The 20,424-nt window shown below is 44.3% G+C and overlaps 1 protein-coding gene across 1 annotated transcript; it reads right to left on the reverse strand.

Moving 5' to 3' along the window:
* Positions 1–4,576: 4,576 nt before the first annotated feature.
* LOC137368718 (major intrinsically disordered NOTCH2-binding receptor 1-like) lies at positions 4,577–13,743 on the reverse strand. The gene is made up of 3 exons (XM_068028890.1): positions 13,582–13,743; positions 12,259–12,507; positions 4,577–4,762 (listed from the first exon to the last, which is right to left on the reverse strand). The coding sequence occupies exons 1-3, from the start codon at positions 13,741–13,743 to the stop codon at positions 4,577–4,579; spliced, it is 597 nt and encodes a 198-aa protein (XP_067884991.1).
* Positions 13,744–20,424: the final 6,681 nt, after the last annotated feature.

Below are 20,424 nucleotides of genomic sequence, written 5' to 3' on the forward strand. Positions count from 1 at the left end.
ATATAATGGACATTTAAGGTTGTTAGGCACTACAGAAAATGTAGTGGGCTCTGCCCCACCAACTCTTTTGTCATTTAATGTTTCCCATCTTCTACCCTACCGCAGGTCTTCCTTTTTGTTCTTTTTCCACCCTCCCCCATTTGACTTACTCAAAACCCATAATATTTCTAACAATGACAGGTGGGTTCATTGGAAACCTAACTTGGGAAATTACAACACAATCAGCACTTGAACTATAGAACTTACAGAAATCTTGACCTGCCAAATTCCTGGCAGGAATTGCACTGTTGTGAAATACCTGGGCTCATTTTTCATTAATAAGAAAGCATGAATTCTCTCTTGGAGTGCATTGATTCCCATATGCATGTCCTGTGGCCCCAAATCCTTGACAAAGCAAGCATGTAATAATTCCCATCAAAGGTTCACCCACTTCCTCATTAACACTTCCATCAAGGCAGCTAATTGTATTTTGAATAAATCCACCAAGCAAGGAAGTAGAGATACAAATATTGGACTTATTCAAAAAGCAATTAGATGCCTTTGTTACTACTATAAACTCCATTTTATTTAACATAGATTTCCTCTCGTTTCATTAAGCTGCTCTGATCTTTCCTCAGTTTATCCTTCCTCATTTCAAGCAACACCCTCAATGTTACCCAATACTTGAATCCTGTTTGACACTGTTATTTCCTGTGTTAATCGTACTGTATTTCTTGCTTTTCTTTTATGCTGATGGAAAACAACTGAAGAACAACTCAGTTCTCAATTGTCTTTCCTACTATATCTATTACCAAACATGTATCATCTATGGCCTATTCTTGCTCCTATTTTCTTTTCTATGAACATTTCACACACACCAATCTTGACTGCAGGAGCCATCCAGTCCAATTCCACTATCCTCTCCTTTAAATCCTTGGTTGGCAAACAATGTCCTCATGATATAACATTTAGGCCTCCATAAGATGTGAATGTTCATATGAAACCTGAGCTGAAGCAATTAATTAATTATGTATTATTTGTGCAATTGTGCAAGTAGTTTTTCATTGTTTAGCACATTTAATATATAAACTTCTCTTGACTCAGCAGCTGCAGCATATGACGAAGGGGAATTTTAACCTTGTGTGAACCCACTTTAATTCAAAATTTCTCTTCCTGTGGAAAAATCATCAAGAAAAATCCTAAAGTGTGACATTTTGTGCTGCACGTTCTGATTTTTGATTTTGACCGTGGGTGGGGAATTTTGTCTATCTGTTTATTGAAAAACTGCAGGTGTGTTTCCACTATACCCTGTCCTTTAATCTGTGGAATATCATGGGTAGTGCCCTTATGACTTTTCAATTTGCACTGTCAGTGGAAAGAGTTCCACACTAGCAGCAAAAACTTGTAAAATTGCACCCACAGCTCTGATCAACATATCACAGCACACTCAAACTACTGCTCTTATTTAACTCACCATCTTCAAGTACAGTTGAGGTCTTGATCATCAAACATAGTGAGCCTCCAGTTCAAACTAATGAAGTTGTGTGGATACAATTTGCCCACATAAAAGAAAAATTATCTACAATCTATTAATATTAAAATCTTACACATGTGCATACTTCCTGAGAATGTTTCCATCATCAATTCCTATGTCTAAATTTACAATGGAAACTTACTATGTGCATTTATCATGTTATAATCACTTCCTGCCCCACCAATGGATGCATTGCTGAGCCTCCACTGGCTGGACGGTATGATCACAGCATGGAAAGCTTACATAGGCTGTTTCCATTCAAATGTGGAAGTATGTCTAATTATTCCCCAGCCTTTAATCCTTTTTAACTTGAAGGCTAGGCTTAGTCTTGACTCCCTGTGTGCAACACCAAGGAAAATTGACTAGAGTATTAAATTTGCAATGCATGTCCTACATTCCTTACTCTGGGCATTACCATTCTGACATGCCTGTCAGCTCAATAGGATTGATAACAATGAATCCTGAAGCTACATACCTCTACCATTAGATGGAGCATTTTAAGTGTCTGAAGCAGCAGATCCCCAGACTGGATAGGGCTTTGTGTCACTTGCTGGCAGCAGGACTGGCTCAACAACCCTCCCAGAGGCGACTTCCAGTTAAGGATGGCAAGAGGGATGTAGATGCTATTGGCCCAATTAGAGAACCAGCAGCTCTGAAGCCATAGCAGCCCCGCTGAGAGAGGCGGTTACTGCGGAGGCAAGTCGGGGGTCAAGAGGGCGCCTTAATTTTGAGCCCCCCCCAAACTTGGACAGGTAAGTCAAAAATGAAAACCAAAGGGACCAAGCAAGCAGGCCCCTCCGGATGGCCTACTGGGGCCATATGGGAGGTCTCCTCTGCCTGCAGCCCCCTCTCTGGACCTTGGAGCCTCTGGCTCCACTGGCCTCCCTGATGGCAGCAGTCAGGCAGCCTCCATGAAGCTGGCAGCCTTCCCACACAGTGGGGAGTTGCTCAGCCACTGGCAAAGGAAGAAGGTATAGGGTTATGGGGAGAAGGCGGGGGAAATGAACTGAGGGAATTGCTCTTTTGGAGACCCGGTGCAGACACGATGGGCCGAATGGCCTCCTTCTGCTCTGTAACGATTCTGTGATTCTGTGACAATCCCAACAGCTCAGGAAAATTGCCCTGAAAGGGCCCTTTAATTATTTAAATTGGCTCCCTGCCTCTATTCAACAGGCTGCCAATCTTCATTCATGTCCTGCAGCTAGGAAACCTCCCTGGCAGTGGGACTGCATCGGGCAGCCACCCAAATGCGGCTCCCCGCTATTTTCCCGGCATCCCATGCCCCCCAGCCCTCCACCCTGGGGCCGGGAAAATCCTGCCCGTAGTATCACAAATGCACTCTTGAGGGAATTTTGATTTATCCCAACTTCTGGTGGGCAATGCCAACAACAACAACATCTTGTATTTATATAGTGTGTTTAACATAATAAAACTCCCAAGGCTCTTCACAGGAGAATTGTAAAGCGAAGGACAACACAGAGTCACATATGGAGATATCAGGGCAGATGACCAAAAGCTTGGTCAACGAGGTAAATTTTAGGGAGCATCTGAAAGGAAAAAAGATTGGTGGTGTGGTTTAGGGAGGATATTCCAGAGCTTAGGGCCTTGGCACCCGAATGCAAGGCCACCAATGGTGGTGTAATTAAAATCGGGAATGCTGAAGACGGCAGAATTAGAGCAGCACAGATATCTCAGAGGGTTGTGGGGATGGAGGAAATAGCAGAGATAGGGAGGGTGAGGCCATGGAGGGATTTTAAAACAAGGATGAGAATTTCAAAATTGAGGTATAACTTAACCAGGGACCAATGGAGTTCAACGAGCACAGGGGTGATGGGTGAACAGGACTTGGTACGAGTTAGAACAGAGGCAGCAGAGTTTTGTATGATGTCAAGTTTATGCAGGGTAGAACATGGGAAGTCAGCCAGGAGTACATTGAAATAGTCAAGTCTAGAGGTAACAAAGGCATGAATGAGAGTTTCAGCAGCAAATAAGCTGAGCAAGAACAGAATCGAGTGATGTTACAGAGTGGGAAATAGGCAGTCTTAGTGATGGCACGGATATGTGGTCAGAAGCTGATCTTGAGGTCAAATATGACACCAAGTTTACAAACAGCATGGTTCAACCCCAGACAGTTGCCAGGGAAAGGGAATGGTGCTTGTCACGTTGACTCAAGACAATGCTGTGGGAGATTCACTAGTACATGGAAAATATTGGGGAGGTGATATTATATCCGAGGAAGAAGCAAACCCTCATCATGATTTTGTGCAAAATGGGTCTACAAACAGATTGTAAACACATATTTTAGAAGTGCCTGAAACAATATTACCCTATATTTATAAGCCTCTGGAACAATTATGCATTTGGTGTTATTTCTAACTTTGCATTTTCTTATTTCCATATTTTATCAAAATTGGCCGGAAGATTAAAGTTTCATCCAAATGACATTGAAGTAAATACTGAAGAATAATAATGATCATATGACCTACATTTTTTTGAATAGTTTATATGTTTGCATTTCTTAAATTTACATTATGTAAATCTACTAAGGAAAATAACCTTTCAAGAACTGAGATTGAACATTACATTTCAAATTAATTCAGCATTAACTGTAAAATCAGCCTCTGAAGATCTAAAACATAATGTAATCTCAGTCAGTTTAAGACTGGATAAGAATAACATGAACATTTCCAAATTATGAAGGGGTTTTATGGAATAAAGAAAGAGAAACTGTATCCAATAGCAGCAGGGTCAGTAAGCAGAGGACACAAATTTCAGGTAATTGGCAAAAGAACCAGAAGGGAGATTAGGAGAAATTCTTTAAAGCTGCGAGTTGTTCTGAAAGGCTGAAAGGCTGGTGGAAGCAGATTCAACAGTTACTTTCAAAAGGGAATTGACTAGATACTTGAAAAGGGCTATGGGAATAGAGCAGGGGGATGGGACTAATTGGATAGCTCATCGAAAGAGCTGGCACAGTCACGATGGGCTGTACATCCTCTTTCCGTTCTGAATAACATGAAAATGACTAGTAAAGTTTTTTATATCAATTTTCATTGGCTCACTAATTTAGTATCCAATAACAACTATTAATATAGTAATTACAGTAATTAAAGTGCAGGCTACTAATACTATCAGTGTTACTAGTTTACAGCATTTGGATCTTTTCAGTTCAGATTCTTTCTTCTTCAGTAAAGAGTCGTATCCTGGTGTATAAATGTCATCCAACCAAAACTTCAGGTCATTTGGATCCTCCTAAATGAAAATAAATGCAATTAAATATACAAATAGAAAACCGACAGAGCTGATTTTATAATTACTATTAATTCCATCCCAAAATTGGTGTAGCCCAGTGATTAAAGGGAAATATTTTCAGAGTGGTTTCTCACCATCTGCCCCACCACCCCTCCGAAAACCTTGATCCCGGTGACAGCTGTATCTCCCCAAATGCCTGTAAATGATGCATCCAGGCCAGAAAGTGCAACACTACATCAACTGACCTGTGAGCTAAACCACTTAGCCACAGGATGATGACCAGCACCTTTTGTTGGTAGGTCTGGGGCACTATGGAATGATTGTCACATCACGTGGCATTATATAGCCTATGGGCGTGATATTAGTTTGAACATAGAGAGGTTAAATTTATGTGGTGCTTCTCCTGAATATCCACCATAACTTCAGCCATTTTTCTGGATCTTCTGCCAATGTTACAGTGGATAATTAGGACAAACCCCTTGGAAATTAATGGTGAAAAGATCTGGTCCATTAATTGTTTTCTTTTAAATTGCCTAGGCTGCTCCACTTCTGTGTAAGTCTAGACAGATGCAAGGATCCAGCAAATATACACGAGGAATTTAGTACAAGATTTAACAACCGCCCCGAAAAAAACACAGTTCTTGCAGCATACTCCCACTGTAAGTTTGGTGGGAGCACAACAGGATGCTGGAAATTAGGCCATGAAACAACTATGCTAGGTTCTGGCCTTGCATCAGCAATTCCAGAACATCCATCCACTCCAAACATGGTGTTACGGACAGGTGAGGAGGGGGTCACAGGCTGAAGTTGTATTCTTAAAGTCTATGGTTAGTCAAAGTGCACTTTGTGGCTGGCCCGCTTGGCTCAGGGTTTTCTTGGAGGCAGACTTGTAGGAGGCTCTCTTCCCCTGGTCTCTGTCTGTAGCAATCTGTATGCTTGGAGGGTCCACAGTCGCAGACGGTGTTCAAACTTGTGGCGTTATCTGGAGAGAGAGAGACAGGGAGGCACACAGCCTTTCTGCTGCTGCACAGTCTGAGTTACTGGCTTGACTTCCTTTGTTCAAGGAAACTCCCAGCTTTCACAGAGATGGACAGACGGTCACATAACTGCCTCAGAGTATTTTCTGGAACCTTCTAATGAGATTCAAGGTTTTGAATTTGCTCCCTAGGCCCCAGGATGCCAATATTTACACTTGGAGGGGTTTGCTCTTTCAAAGTCAAGGTGTTAGGATTGCATTGAATGCTGTGCTAATGAAACAATCTTAGGTAATTCAGTCACTTAGAGCAAGCACAGTGGTGCAGTGGTTAGCACCACAGCCTCACAGCTCCAGTGACCTGGGTTCAGTTCTGGGTGCTGCCTGTGCGGAGTTTGCAAGTTCTCCCTGTGACCGCATGAATTTCCACCGGGTGCTCCGGTTTCCTCCCACAGCCAAAGACTTACAGGTTGATAGGTAAATTGTCCATGGCAAATTGCCCCGAGTATAGGTAGGTGGTAGGGAATATGGGATTAATGTAGGATTAGTATAAATGGGTGGTTGTTGATGGGCCAAAGGGCCTGTTTCAGTGCTGTATCTCTCTATGACTCTGAGCCATTGTTCTGGGTCCATGCTCCCCATGGAATGTGAAAAGGTATTTCAGATGAAAATTGTGGTGGCCATCTTGGCTGCCAATTTTTAAAAAGTTAACTGCAGGAGTTTTTCCATAAAAAGTTTAATGCAAGTTTCCAACTGATGAATTAATATTCTTCATTTGGCATATTATTTTTCTTGAAACCTCCGCACCACATGAAATGAATTATGTTGATAAGAACATTTCATTAAAGTTGTGGAAAAGATAAAGAAGAAAACACACATTCATTCTCAACACTCACTCCTCAAATTCACTCATGACTCTTAGAATTGCTGCAGTTGGCTTTGTCTGCAACAGCTATGCCGATTTAACTTTTTTTTGGAGTTGGTCTGGGATGGTTATGTGTCAGGTTAGACCCTGGACAAGGCATCAGCGATTACATAGGTTTTTTTTTCTGCAATGTGTCTTTAACCATCCAGGTTCCAGCACCTTGATAATTTTTCTCCCTATAGTGGCATTGGGTAATAAATTGTTTTTTAGCCCCTGTGAGGTGTCTGAGGTTTCCTTAGGGCCCTTGATCTTGCTGAATTCTGAATTAAAATTGTTGGGTTTGATTAGCTTTGGGTTTGGGACCTGATCATTGGGTTCTTCAGTGGGTAGATCCACACTGACCTCACTTATAGTTTCCTGGTGAGTCACACAAGTGCTGTTTAATTTAGGGCATTTTCCTTTTTTCCCTTTACTGTGGGGAGGGTCTCTTTGTTAATCTGCCCCATGTCCTCTGAGACATTACCACTCGCAGGTGCCTGCCCAGCATTCACTACACTCCCTACAGCGTTTCAACTAGGTGAGGCATTTCCTCAAAAGGTTTGCCTTTTTGGGATTTTTCCTTGTCCCTGCAGGTTTCTGTAAATGCTGTTAGCAACCTTGGTAGGGTGCCTCTTTGTCCTGCATTTATGTAGTGATGTCTGGGGTCTAATTTTTCTAACATTTTAGTATTGGTTAACTGGATAGTAAGGATTTCCATTTGGGAATCCTCCCAGCCCTCCTCTAACCTGTCCTCACTGTCCTTTTCGTCCCCTTCCTGCCTGACTGTCTGACAGACTTGTGTTTGTCTGTCCCCTTCCCGGCTGTGATAGTGTCTTCGCATGTTAATGTGGCACAGTCTTGTTTTTTTCCTTAAGTCTGAGGTGTCAATCAAATAATTTACCTGGCTAATCCTTTTTGCCACTCAGTATGGATCACTGAACTGGGCTGCCATAGGTTCATCCCAAATACGGAGTAATGCTAATACATGGTCTCCAGGCCAAAATGTACTGGCCTTGGCATGTTTGTCTGCTTGCCTTTTCATAGCTACCTGGGAGTTCTTTAGGTGCTCCTGAGCCACTGCGCAGGCTCTTGTGAGCTGCTCCCAGAACATGGAAATGTAGTCTAACACGGAAGACTCATCCCTATGTCCCAAAAACTTCTGCTTGATTAGTTTAAGAGGATCTCTCACCTCGTGTCCATAAACTAATTCAAAAGGACTAAAACAGGTGGACTCATTGCGCGAGTCCATAGTGGCAAACAGGAGAAATCCCAATCCTTTGTCCCAGTCATGGGGTTACTTGTAGCAGTATGTCCTGATCATTGTCTTTAGGGTCTGGTGGTACCGTTCCAAAGCCCCTTGTGACTGTGGGTGGTAGGCTGAGGACTTTAGTTGGCTTATCCCCAGGTTACCCATAACTTTTTGAAAGATCCCAGACATGAAATTCGTGCTCTAACCTGTCTGGATCTCGGCAGGCAGCCAATATCTGGTAAAAAACTGGGTTAGCCCCTCCACCACTACCTTGGCAGAGATAATTCTTAGGGGAATGGCCTCTGAGAATCGAGTAGCCATATCCATTAATGGTGAGAAGATACTGGTAGCCCCCTTTTGTTTTCAGCAGGGGTCCCACACTATCCACCAGCACTCTGCTAAAGGGTTCCCCAAAACATGGTATGGGAATTAGGGGTGTGGCATGTGTGGCAAGTTTTACAGAACTCCACCATATCTTTGTGGATATTTGGCTAGTCAAAATGCTGTCTTATGCGGGTTTAGGTTTTTTGTACACCAACAAATCCAGCTATTGGAAGTTCGTGGGCTATTCTTAGTATTTCCTTACGGTACCTCGGCGGCACCACTATCTGGTGAACCGCGGTTCCCTCTTCGTCCGCAGGTCTTTGAGGAGGTCTTCACTTCCTCATCAGCACCCCATTCTTTAAATAGTAGCAGTCTGGAACTCCGTCTGCTTCAGCTTCAGTTTGGGCAGTCTGTGCTAATTTCTTTAGTACTGGGTAGCTTGCTGGGTCTCAACCAAGGAAGTTTTGTTTAACCCATCCTTTGGGTCCTCTAACTTCCCAAAGAAGGTTTCAGACCACCAGACAGTAGGGTCATCTGTCTGCAGTGCCAGTTCAACCTCCTCTGATGGAGCTTGTTTGGCCATGGACCGAGTCACCACACAGTCCAGGGAAAATGCCGGGGACCTTCTCCTGCAACTGCTCTGTCTCCCTGACTTCTTTTGGTCTCTCTAAAACTACTGGGGAAGCTATCACCTTTGCCCCCGCCAGATCATTACCTAAAAGCAGGTCGACCCCACCACCGGTAGACTAGGGACAATCCCCACAGTTACTGGTCCCGAAACCAGGTTGCACTCCAGGTACACCCGATATAAAGGTATGGGCATACACCACCCTCCGATACCATTCACTAACACTCTAGCCTTCACTGCACTCTCTGAGGGAAAGATCCTTTTCCCAGCAGAAGGGATTTGGTGGCCCCTGTATCCCTGTGTATGACTTATGGGCTTGCTTGTCCCACTCGAGGGGTATGGGGTCACTTTTCCTTGGGATACAAAATCATGGTAACTTTCAGGGATTTTTTTAAAGTTTCCTGCACTCACAACAGTAGATTTACTGGGTCTTACTGCTCCAGTTAATGCCACAGCCTGCTCTGCTGTGCTTTGCACAGGGTCCCTTCTCCTGCACTGGTCTGGTGTGCCCTGATTAATCCTACAGGTTTTCCCCGTAATTTCCAGCAGTCAGCTCGAAGATGAGCTGCCTTGTTATAATGGAAACACTCAGGTCTTCAGGTGTCACTCTTGATCTCAGCACCATCCTTTTTGGCCTGAGGAGGGCCCCCTGTGTGTCCAGCTTTCCCTTCTTTCCCATGGCTGTTCAGGCTCCTATCACCCTCCCATCTTTTATCCTTTTCAGGTTTGTAGGGGTGATGAGGGAAGGCTTTTTAAGGGTAAATTCATCAGCCAGAATTGCAGCCTGCTTGGCTCTTGGAACCTTTTGTTCCTCTACGTGGGTTTTCATAGAAAGGGGAAGTGAGTTTTTAAACTCCTTGAGAAGGATCACCTCTCTGAGGTTTTCATATGTGGGCTGTATTTTAACTGCCCATATCCACTGGTCAAAAGCAAGCTGCTTAACTCTTTCAAACTTGAGGTAAGTTTGGTCAGGCTGCTTCCGGAGGGTTCAGAATTTCTGGTGGTATGCTTCCGGTACTAGCTCATATGCTACCAGAATAGCCTTTTCAGTCATCTCATAATCTGAAGAACTTTCATCTGGCAACAGTGAATAAAACTTTTCCTGTTAGCTTTGTAACAACAGCGTCCAGCTCTCGGCCAGCCATTTCAGCTGTGTTGCAAGCTTTTCAAAAGTGATGAAAAATGCTCCCACATCTCCCTCATTGAAATTTGGAATCAGCTGGGAGAATGTTAAGAGCTCAGCACAAGGTTCTGAGCTAAGGGTAGCTTCCACACTAGCTGTGCCTTCACTGGCTGTACTGGGTCTTCCCCTAGTTAATTCATGTCGCCTTAACTCTCTTTCCTCCTTCTCCTTCTGTAAAGATCTCTATTTTTCTCTTTCTTCCCTTTTTTCCCTTTCTTGATATGGAGGTGCCCTCTCCTTCCCCTTGCACCCTCAGCAGTCGTCACCTCTATCAGTGACGTTACCGAGGCTGCTGAGCTGCTGGCCCTCTGATTGGGCCAGCAGCTGGGAGAGGCAGGCCGCCCCCCCCTTAATAGGATACCAGTCCTGGCAGTGGCCTCGTAATTGGTCACTTCTGGTAAAATCCCCCCCTCGGTCCTGCCGTTCGCCCATATGGACTCAGGAACCGCATTTGGTCTCGGCGGCAGGACTGATGGCGTGCAGGTAAAATTCTGGCCATTCATTTTAATTGGGTAAACACTTATGTCAAAATAGCAGATAGAGGAAGTTCATGTGAATGTGTTAAAATATTCATTAATAATATTGAATAGTGTGAATTCAGCCCCCTCTTGTCACATATGGTTATACATAGATTCATCTCTCTACCATAATCCTTAGTTCCTTGCTTATCATTCTGGTGTCCAAAAGCTTAGCTGGCATCATGTCTTCAATGACCAAGAGCTTTCTTCAACTTAGGAATCAGCAAGACTGGAGACAACTCTAAATCCTGTGCACTAGTCCCTGATTCCATCTCTGTTGCTGCCAACTCCTTCAGACTGACTCCAAGAGTACACAAAGTCAGTGCCCCGATTAACCCTGAGCTGAGGTTTAAGCCCCACATACTAACCACTGTGACATTTCCTACCTGCAGCCCTACCTCATCCCCAAGGGTGCTGAAACCCTTATCCAAGCTTTTGGAATCTCTAAACTTGATTACTCCAATGATCTTCATGACAGCTTCCTGACATCTGCCCTCCACAACTCATCCAAAGCTCTGCCACCCTCTATCTCATTCTCTTAAGATTGTGGTCCTCAGCAACCTTCATAGAGTCATAGGGCTGAATTTTTGTTGTGGGGTTGGGACCATGATGCGGGTGAATTTCTGGGTCTCGACCCCATGTCACGTCGGCGCCTGAAGCCCGACGCGATTTTTGATGAGAAGGCATTTAGTGGCCAGGGTGTGTCCAATTAAAAAGGTGGGTGGGCTCCCGTGGTTGGACGGCCAATAGGAGGCTCTGTAGCACTGACAGATCGGCAGCCCCACCATCCGAAGGTGGAGCTGCTGATGTAGGTTAGAGAGAGAGAGGGCAACCTCTGAAAAGATTTTAAAAATTCTCATCATTGAAAACTCCACAGCTGCCAGGCCATCATCGTGGAGGGGTAATCCCTCCACTGGATAACCTGAGGCCGCAGCTGTGATCCATGGGCTATGGCAGGTGTGAGGTGTGAGTTTCCTAGCTCGTTGGAGCGCTAGTTCCACCCCCAAGCCCAGTCTGCCACCAGGTGGCCTCCTCCATCCCTGGGCCGTGTTTCAGCCTCAGTGGGGGCCGCATTCCAACTGGAAAATTCCAGCTGTCACCTCCCCAATCCTCCTGGAGTGAAAATGGCCCGGAGACAGGACCATGGTGGCAGACCGGCACATTGTCTAGTGGCGGGAAATTGTGGGACCGTTCGCCTGCGAGGCCATTTGAAAATTCGTCCCATAGAGTCATTATGACACAGGAGGAGGACATTTGACTCTTCAGTGGTTTCTCATACTTGAGTTGCTCAATTTCAAAGCCCATGTTCTCATGTACAAGTCCATCCCTGACCCTCCCTCTCCATATCTCATGATGCTTGTTCAGTGCTGTGTTCCCCATGTATCCTCCACCATGCAGCCTCTGGACTTCTTTGCTTTCAGCTTCCACTGCACGACCATTGATCGCAGAGTTTTCAGCCATTTTGGTCCAACATTCTGAAATATACTCCCTAAAACTCTCTGCTATATTGCTTCTCTCTCCTTTGTTCAGAAGGTTTATCTTTGATTGTTCCTTTACTAAACACCTCCTATACTCTTATGATTGCTCAACGTTGTTCTTTTGCCTTTGTGAACTACATAGCGACATTTGATAAGCCTGTTCAATGCAAGATACAGTACATAAATTAAAGTTAAAATATTGGTATCTATTAACAATAATACTTTTTGGAACATATCACCTTGCTTAAATGATCAGCTAGATTAGTTTGTACTGACTGTCTGTCATAATCCTGAATTGTCCAGGATGGATGAGCTTTGTTCTGTTGCCAGCTGTTATTTGTCCTTATGTCTGCATACAAGGGATTCCTCTTGATGGTAGACTTCAAGGTTAGAGAAGTGATATGTTTGCTGAGGACTTTATCGATGAGAATAGGGCCATCACCATACAATTGCAAGTTGAACATCTCTGATACTTTTTGGTTCTTAGACTGGAAGACATTTAACACACAACAGTGAAGTAACAATGATGTAATTGATAGCACAATTATCAGAATTAATTTGTTATCAGGTTATAGCTGTTGACTGTACTGTCAGTCTAATTCAATGACTGTTGCTATGTTAGTAGTGGTGGCAAACATCCATTTGATTTCACGAGTATAGCAATTTAACTCCTTGCGAGTAAATGCAAAGATCAATTCCAATCTAGGCTGGAATTTTACAGCGCCCCTCCCCCAATGAGCAGGCTAATGGCGGGGGGAGCGGCATAAATTGAGTGAGAGGTGGGGGGTGGGCGCATTCCCAACACCTTCCCGCCCCCACTGCAATTTTATGTGGGGTAGCAGCAGTAAGAAATGGCCCACCAGCCCCAGGCCAATCAAGGTCCTAAAGTGGCAAATTAACTGCCACTTAAGGGCCTCCTCCCACTGTCACGTGTATTTTACCCACGGTGGGCAGATGGCAAAGGCCTTCTTGCAGGCTGGGGGCTGGGGGGCCCTCCTGATTGGGCACCTTGTGCTGCAAGGTGGGCCACCTACGAAACCCCAACCGCCCCCACCGCACAACACTGACCACCCCCCACCTGCCCAACCTTGCCTTGCAAGGGCCCAGCCGATTGTCCCTGGCGACGTCCCAAAAACATACTGTTGTTCCAGGGCCTTTCTTCTCCTGGTGGGGCTGCTGGAACTAAGAGCTGCCGGCCCGCTGATTAGCCGGCAGCTCCATGAGGTGGGACTTCCTGTCTCAAGGAGGTGAAAGTCCTGCCCAAGGTCAATTAAATGCCTGTGGAATGAAAAATCCCAGCGTGGCTCCCCAGACCCAGCAAAGGCGGGCTTGCCCCCGACTTTTAGGGCTGGTTGGCGGGGCCTCCCACCAAACGTTAAATTCGTGCCCTAGTCTTATCATGTTTATGTTTACAGAATTATTTATATGGATGCTTCACATCTTTTTATTTAGATCAGCGATTTTAAGATATTTCATAAAAAGTACAACAGCAGTTTTCTACAAGGATCTATTTTCAGTTCTCAGATTGAAAGCACACCGGTGAAGCTGTTTGACACACTTACCTGTGAATAGACTCGATTATGCCAATGTTGACCACTCAGAGCTGCCCCAGAGAGATCTGTGAAACAAATTTGGCTCAAACCAGGACTTGTAGCTAATGCTTTTACATCTAGCTGCAGAAATTTGTCAGGATGGTTGTTATTTGGCAAGACAGATAGATCCATGTTTCACTCTGGTGCTGTACGCGAGTCACACACTGGGACTGATGAGCAATACACTCTCTTCTCAATTATTAATAAACTGTTGAATGTTTAGGTAGATAGCTGAAACATTACCTGTCAGCAGAGCACCTTTAGGATAATAAATGAACTAATCTTGGACTGCAGTTACATATGAATAATACACACCTTTTGTTGTTGAGGCTTTTTCATTAGCACATTGCAGATTATCAGGCAATGCGGTCGATTTGTTTAATATGATGAAAGATGGGACAGGGTAGATAGGAGCAGACTGTTTCCAGTAGTTGAGGGGTCCGGAATAAGGAGCCATAGCTACAAAATTAAATGTTATTAGCTTCTGCCAAGACAAGCTATCGGGGCATCTGGATTGCTGCTTGGGTGCTGCAGCTATGGCTAAATAGCACCCATTTATTCACAAAGACTAAGGCCTTTATAAAAATGCAAAGTACACCAAAATGCAATTTACAAAGTATAAGAAAATTATACCAAGACTCATTTGCGTTAAATTAACATGAAATTTAATATTTAATCAAGTTTTCATTCATTTTGGGTCAGTGTAAAAACCTAAATGTTTCATGTGATTTTATGGGACCCTCCGGATTTCCCAACTCCTGCATATCTGTTCCATGTCATTGGACTGATCCTACTGACTGGAAAATCAGCCATATAATTACAGAGAAGCAAAACAACACAGCACGTAAACTGCAATATGGTATTTGACTTACACAATACATACATGGTACTGAAATAAAAAAGCCTTTGTGTCACTTCCAAACATTTTTAACTGAGTCTCTTGTGATATGTTATACATCAAAGAGTTTCCAATTTCCAAGGAGTCTTATTAGCATTCCAAATCAAGAAGTGGAGACCCAGACAATATCTACATCTATTATACATTTCTTCTGGATGGCAAAGCAAATTACGACACACAAACGGGAAGAATAACTATGGAGTTGTTTTGATGTGCCACTGTTTATGCCATTTCTTCAAGAGTTCTACTGATCTTCTGCTGAAGATATATCACTTGATTAGGAGAAATCCTGCAGACTATTTAGCCTATGATCAAAGAAATTCTTTCCCAGTACGTAGACAATTTGGAGGCTAACGTTCCTCAGGATGTCTTTTGGTGGTGGATCTGGGTGGGGCAGATCATCTGCCCACCCACTAGGTGAGACTATGACCCTGTCCCATCTTTCGAGATCAAAGGAATTTGTATGACTTGGGAAATATGCCCTGGGGCCCAAATGCAGTGTAACGGTGCTTCCCAAAGAAATTCAAAGAAAACAGCTGGCTGGTTTATTTAAAAAGTTGCTCTCCATACTCTAATGTGAAGGATTGCAGTAGCAAGACCCCAACATTTAAAACTGGAATGCTTTCATTGCCCCCACAATGCTGGACACCAAAACACACAGGTGTACCTTACTATAATAAAAGAGAAATACTGTACCTGCTGGAAACCTGAAATAAAAACAGAAAATGCTGAAGATACTCAGCAGGTCTGGAAGCATCTGTGGAAAGAGAAACAAAGCTAACATTTCAGGTCGATGACCTGTGACCTGAAACGTTAACTCTGTTTCTCTCTCCACAGATGCTGCCAGACCGGTGGAGTATTTTCAGCATTTGCTGTTTTTATTTCAGGCGTCCCTTACAGCTGACGATGCTTTGGGTGCAAATGCAGGATTGATGTTGCATGACATAAAACGTCATCTGCATGTGTAATGAGTCAGCATATTATGTGTCTATCCCCAGATAGACTGGCAATCTGATTGAGAGGAAAAAGAGGTAGTGCATCGGTGCAGACTCGATGGGCCGAAGGGCCTCTTCTGCACTGTGATTCTGTGATTCTGATTCTGTGACTCAGCATAATCAAGTCACACACAAATTTCCAGCTCACCTGCCCCAAATATGGCATCACGGCACTAAAAAAGGCTAAGGAAATTTGGTTCCTATGTTTTTAATCAATTTCACCATTCATTTAAATTGGGTGTGTACAGTAGCCTTCTGGCCATTCAGACGGTTTTGTTTTTGTGACCAGACAATCCTCGCCCATGCCACGATGCTGCAGGGCTGCCCTCAAGGCACAGGAATTTTTGATGTTGCCCAACATGACCTTCTGAATTGTCCAGCTTTCCACCTTCCAGGCTATAGTGGGGATATACTTTGTAGGAGCACTAGAAAAGGTAATCAAGACAGACATTATGGCATTTCACAAGTGTGATTCTGAATTGTTACAGCCAACTGTTACTGAAATCTGAAGTGAGCTGTTGCAATAAAGGCCCTGATTTTAATTCCCCCCATCCGCCTGCTGGATACTTGAGTGGGAGGGAAGTTAAAATCAGGGCAGCATCTCACCTGATGTAATCTGCTGTTTTCCCACTGCGTCCCAATCTTCACCTGCTCTTTTGAGCAGGCGAGCAGGACACTGCAGGAAGGCAGGGTTATCAGGACCCGACTGCAATTTTAGTCTGAGGACTGAGCAGTGGTAGCTTCCTCAGCAGGCCCAATCTACTGGGAGCTGGATTGTGAGCCAGAAGAGGCCCAGCCAAGTGAGTTTTAACTTTTTTAAATATTTCCTTGTGTGCCAAGAGTGGCAGGAATGCTGCACAAATCCCAGAAAGTGAACATGGGCTTCCTTTGCTGCAGACTTCCTGTCCGCCTCTGATCGCAATCATCTTCGACATAACCCACCCACTCCTGGCACCACTTGCCTGACTACCAGGGCCCATTCCCATAGGTTCCTGCCCCAAAAATCTATTGATCTCAGTCTTGAATATACTCAATGATGGAACATCCACAATCCTCTGGGGTAGACAATTCCAAAGATTCACAACCCTCTGAGTGAAGAAATTTCTCCTCTTCTCAGTTCTAAATGATCAACTCCTTATGCGGAGGCTGTGCCCCATGTTGCAGTAAAAGGAGAAGTGTCCCATGAAGATCCGCTGCTGGAACGGTCTCCTGCACAGTTCTCTCCCTGTCCTCTTCTCCTAGCTGCTCCTCCTTGTCCTTCATCACCAAAGGCAAAAGCACCAGATCACCCACGACTGGTTTCTTTTCAAAGAAACTCTTTTCAAAGCAAACAAAAGCAGTCCAGCACCAGCACAAAGTTATTAGCAGAAGTCAGAACTCACGTGGAATGTAGAAAATAGCAAAAAAGGCCTAAAAGTTAGCCAGCAGCCTCAGAGAACAAGCCAGCAACTAACCTCTTTGAAGCCCTCTAACTAGCACTCCTGATGGCTTCTTCCTGACTATTAGCACCATGATTTGCTGGGCAAGTTTATCATGAGGCAAGTCAGGCACTGTGGCAGACCAATTTCACAAAAAAGGTGTAAACAAGCATAGGATCTTTATTTAAATATGTTAATGAACATCTTGAACAGTTTGGCATGTGTTCTGGACACCTACTAAGGATCCCATCCAATAGGGCAGGTGGCATATTTCTGGGACAGGCACGCACACAAATGTCAGATTTAGGGGTTATATACAGGTTGGGCTGGATTTTACCAGCCCTTTGGGGATGGGCTGGAAGGCTAGCAAAATGGCATGGGAAGGTATCGGGTGGCGTGCCCATCATCTTCCCACTGTCATGCCATCTTGCCAATGCTTGGGGGGCCCTCCACCTTGTGGGGAGACCACCAGGTAAACCCTGGCGTACTCCCAGTGAGCTTTGGTGGACGGGCCCTCCTTTTCGGGCACTCTTTGGCCAATGAAGGGGCCTTCCAGCAGCAATGACCGCTCCCGTCACAACGGCACCATCTGCTGTCAGGGACACACACCCTCACCCCAACCTCGCTGAGGCCTGCCTGACTGGCCCCAGCACCCCCAGATCCCACTTACCTGCCTTTGAAGGCATTGGGCCATCAATGCACCCTCATCCCACAGATGAAGCCCCAGCAGTGGCCACCACCAGCAGTGGCACTGCTGAGCTGTCAGCCCTCTGATTGGCCAGCAGCTCTTGGGAATGGATCACTGTCTTCAATAGAGATGGCAGCCCCAGCGGCTGTCATCAAGATGAAACCCCATGTCCTGCTGACTGCCGAAGTGGGACCGCACCCCATCCCCGCCACTTTTGGTCCCAGTGGCGGGATCCCTGCTGCCTAAACAAAATTACGTCTGTTGAATCAGTGGGCAAAAACATGGCAGATGAAATATAGGGCTGGATTTTGTGCTCGGTTGGAAGGCAGATTCTATGGTGCGCGGGAGCCAGAGAATCGGCGCAGATTTGTTCGCCATGGAACCCGACATCGTAATGCTCGGTTCCAATTTTCTCGGAGGTAACAAGGTTCTGTGGCGGCACCACCGATTGTAGTTTACATATGTTAAATACTGTTTTGCATGCATTAGTATATAATTCACCGCGATCCTACCAGGTGTTTGCGATCTTCTGCATGCCGTGCAGCACCCACGTGCCTTCTCTTTGTCGTCTTTGAAAAGCTGGCACCACCGAGTCAGGAGTCCTCAGTGCCTGCAAAGGTTATGTAAGTTATGCATTGTTATCTTCATGAATTTTCTTCGGCATCGGACATTGCCACGAAGCTCAATCTGCAGATGTGAGGGAAGGGGGGATCTCTGCAAGTGGATACTGTGGGGGTTAAGCGGAAGGGCGGAGTTCTGCAAGTGGGTACTGTGGAGGGAGGAGGGTTGAATTCTGCAATTCAACATCAGGAGATGCCGTAAATGGCGTCGCCAATGCCACCCCCACCATGTGATTGGGAGGACAGCTGCCATCATTATGCTAAGTGGTTGCCTGCCGTGTAATCGCGGGGTGCAGCTGGGAGCGTCATGTGCAGGATGGCCGACATTTTGCACACCCGCCGCCACTCCCAGTGCGTAATAACAAAATCCAGCCCATAATGTTGGAAGTTAATATTTATACACTTTGGAAGGAAAAATAGAAAAGCAGAATTTTTTTTAAATGGTGAGAGACTGGGAAATGTTGGTATTCAGTGACCTGGGTGTCCTTGTACACGAATCACAACAAGCTAACATGCAGGTACAGCAAGTAATTAGGAAGGCAAATGGTATGTTAGCCTTTATTACAAACAAATAAGAGTATAAGTGTGAAGACGTCTTACGGTAATTGTATAGGGTCCTGGTGAGACCACACCTGGAGTACTGTGTACAATTTTGGTCTCCTTACCTAAGGAAGGTTATACTAGCCTTAGAGGGAGTACAATAAAGTTTGCTAGACTCATTCCTGGGATGAGGGGATTGTCATATCAGGTGAAATGGGTAGACTGGGATTATATTCCCTGGAATTTAGAAATATAAAGGGTGATCATATCGAAACATATAACATTTTTAAAGGGCTGCATAGGGTAGATGCTGGAAGGACATTACCCCTGGCTGGGAAGCCTAAACTACAGGTCACAAAATGTCGTCCATCCTGCATGTGACTACAGGTCACAGTCTCAGAATAAGTGGTACGCCATTTAGGACCTAAATGAGAAGAAATTTCTTCATTCAAAGAGCTGTGGATCTTTGGAAATAGAAGAGCAGCCATGATTATATTGAATGGCAGAGCAGGCTTGAAGGACTGAAGGCCTACTCCTGCTCCTATTTCTTATGGTTTTATGTTCTTTTTGGAATGTTAGGTGCGCATTTTATGGCTGAAAAATGGGTGCGGTGTGAATGAGTGTCTAAGCGAATGTTTTTAATTTATAAACAGGGCTCAGCGTTAATCTTCAGTATCCGGGCAGTTAATGTTGGTACCTTGAGTTTTTAAGCCATTTGCCTGATAGGCTGACATATTTTTGTTCTGGCTCTAGTAAGATAGTTAAATTCTTAGGCATAATTTTGTAATGGATTCCTTCACTTTCATCTGTACTCTGCAGATAAAAGTACAGAAGAGTTGGCGAAAGAGTGGCCATAGCAATAGGGAGGAAGATACTGTAGTTTGGCTCAATTAGTGTCAACTGTTCTTTTTTAAAAATTAGAATAGCCAATGCAGTATTTCCAGAATGTTTATAACCTTTTGGTGGAAGGGCAAGTCAAACTCATTCAACATGAAACAAAACATTTGCAAGAAAATCCTCCAGTTTGTTTAATCGGGATGATTAATTGTGTTTGTTCAGGATCATTAATTGCATGGACTCCTGATAGTATTTTCTGGAGAAACAAAATAAATAAATTGAATGGTTTTATTTTAGCTCATTCTTGGTCAAAGTGGCTAAAACCAGATGTGAATTCTCCCTCAGTCTATTTACATGACATCATTACACATCAATGGTTCTCTAATCAAAGTGTAAATTACAGTATTATTTTGGGGTTTTTTGTATATCAGGTAGCGTAATTCTGCAGCCTGAATTAGCTATAATTAAGACAGATGTCTTACAAAATAAGCCATTTCAAGGTTGCTGAAAGCAGAAAAGACCTGGAGAATGTGTCCTTGTGGTGGGTGTGGGTGGAGTTGAAACAAAAAGAAAAGTTTATGTGTTAAGTAGGAACCATCGCTGCGTAACAGCTCGTACGTTTCTTCAAGGCCTTTATGTTTATAAAAAAAGTCACTGTTCAGAAGGATCTGTGGATGTGAGGACAGAGTAGAATCCGCACAGGCAGCTAGCAGCTGGAGCAGACCTGTATAAGTGAATTTAAGACTGAGATGTTTAAATATTACTATGTGGTGTTTTCTATTGGTTTGGGAAAATCATAAAGGAACCTAATAATTTG

This window comes from Heterodontus francisci, chromosome 4 (genome assembly GCF_036365525.1).
Source record: "Heterodontus francisci isolate sHetFra1 chromosome 4, sHetFra1.hap1, whole genome shotgun sequence".
NCBI lineage: Eukaryota > Metazoa > Chordata > Chondrichthyes > Heterodontiformes > Heterodontidae > Heterodontus > Heterodontus francisci.

Bases quoted from the DNA above. Each gene is read 5' to 3' on its own strand.
- LOC137368718 (XM_068028890.1), bottom strand. From the start codon at position 13,743: ATGGATCTATCTGTCTTGCCAAATAACAACCATCCTGACAAATTTCTG. The intron at 12,508-13,581 runs GTAAGTGTGTCA...AATGTCTTCCAG, and splicing joins ATAATCGAGTCTATTCACAG to TCTAAGAACCAAAAAGTATC. The intron at 4,763-12,258 runs GTGATATGTTCC...ATTTTCATTTAG, and splicing joins TAGCTGATCATTTAAGCAAG to GAGGATCCAAATGACCTGAA.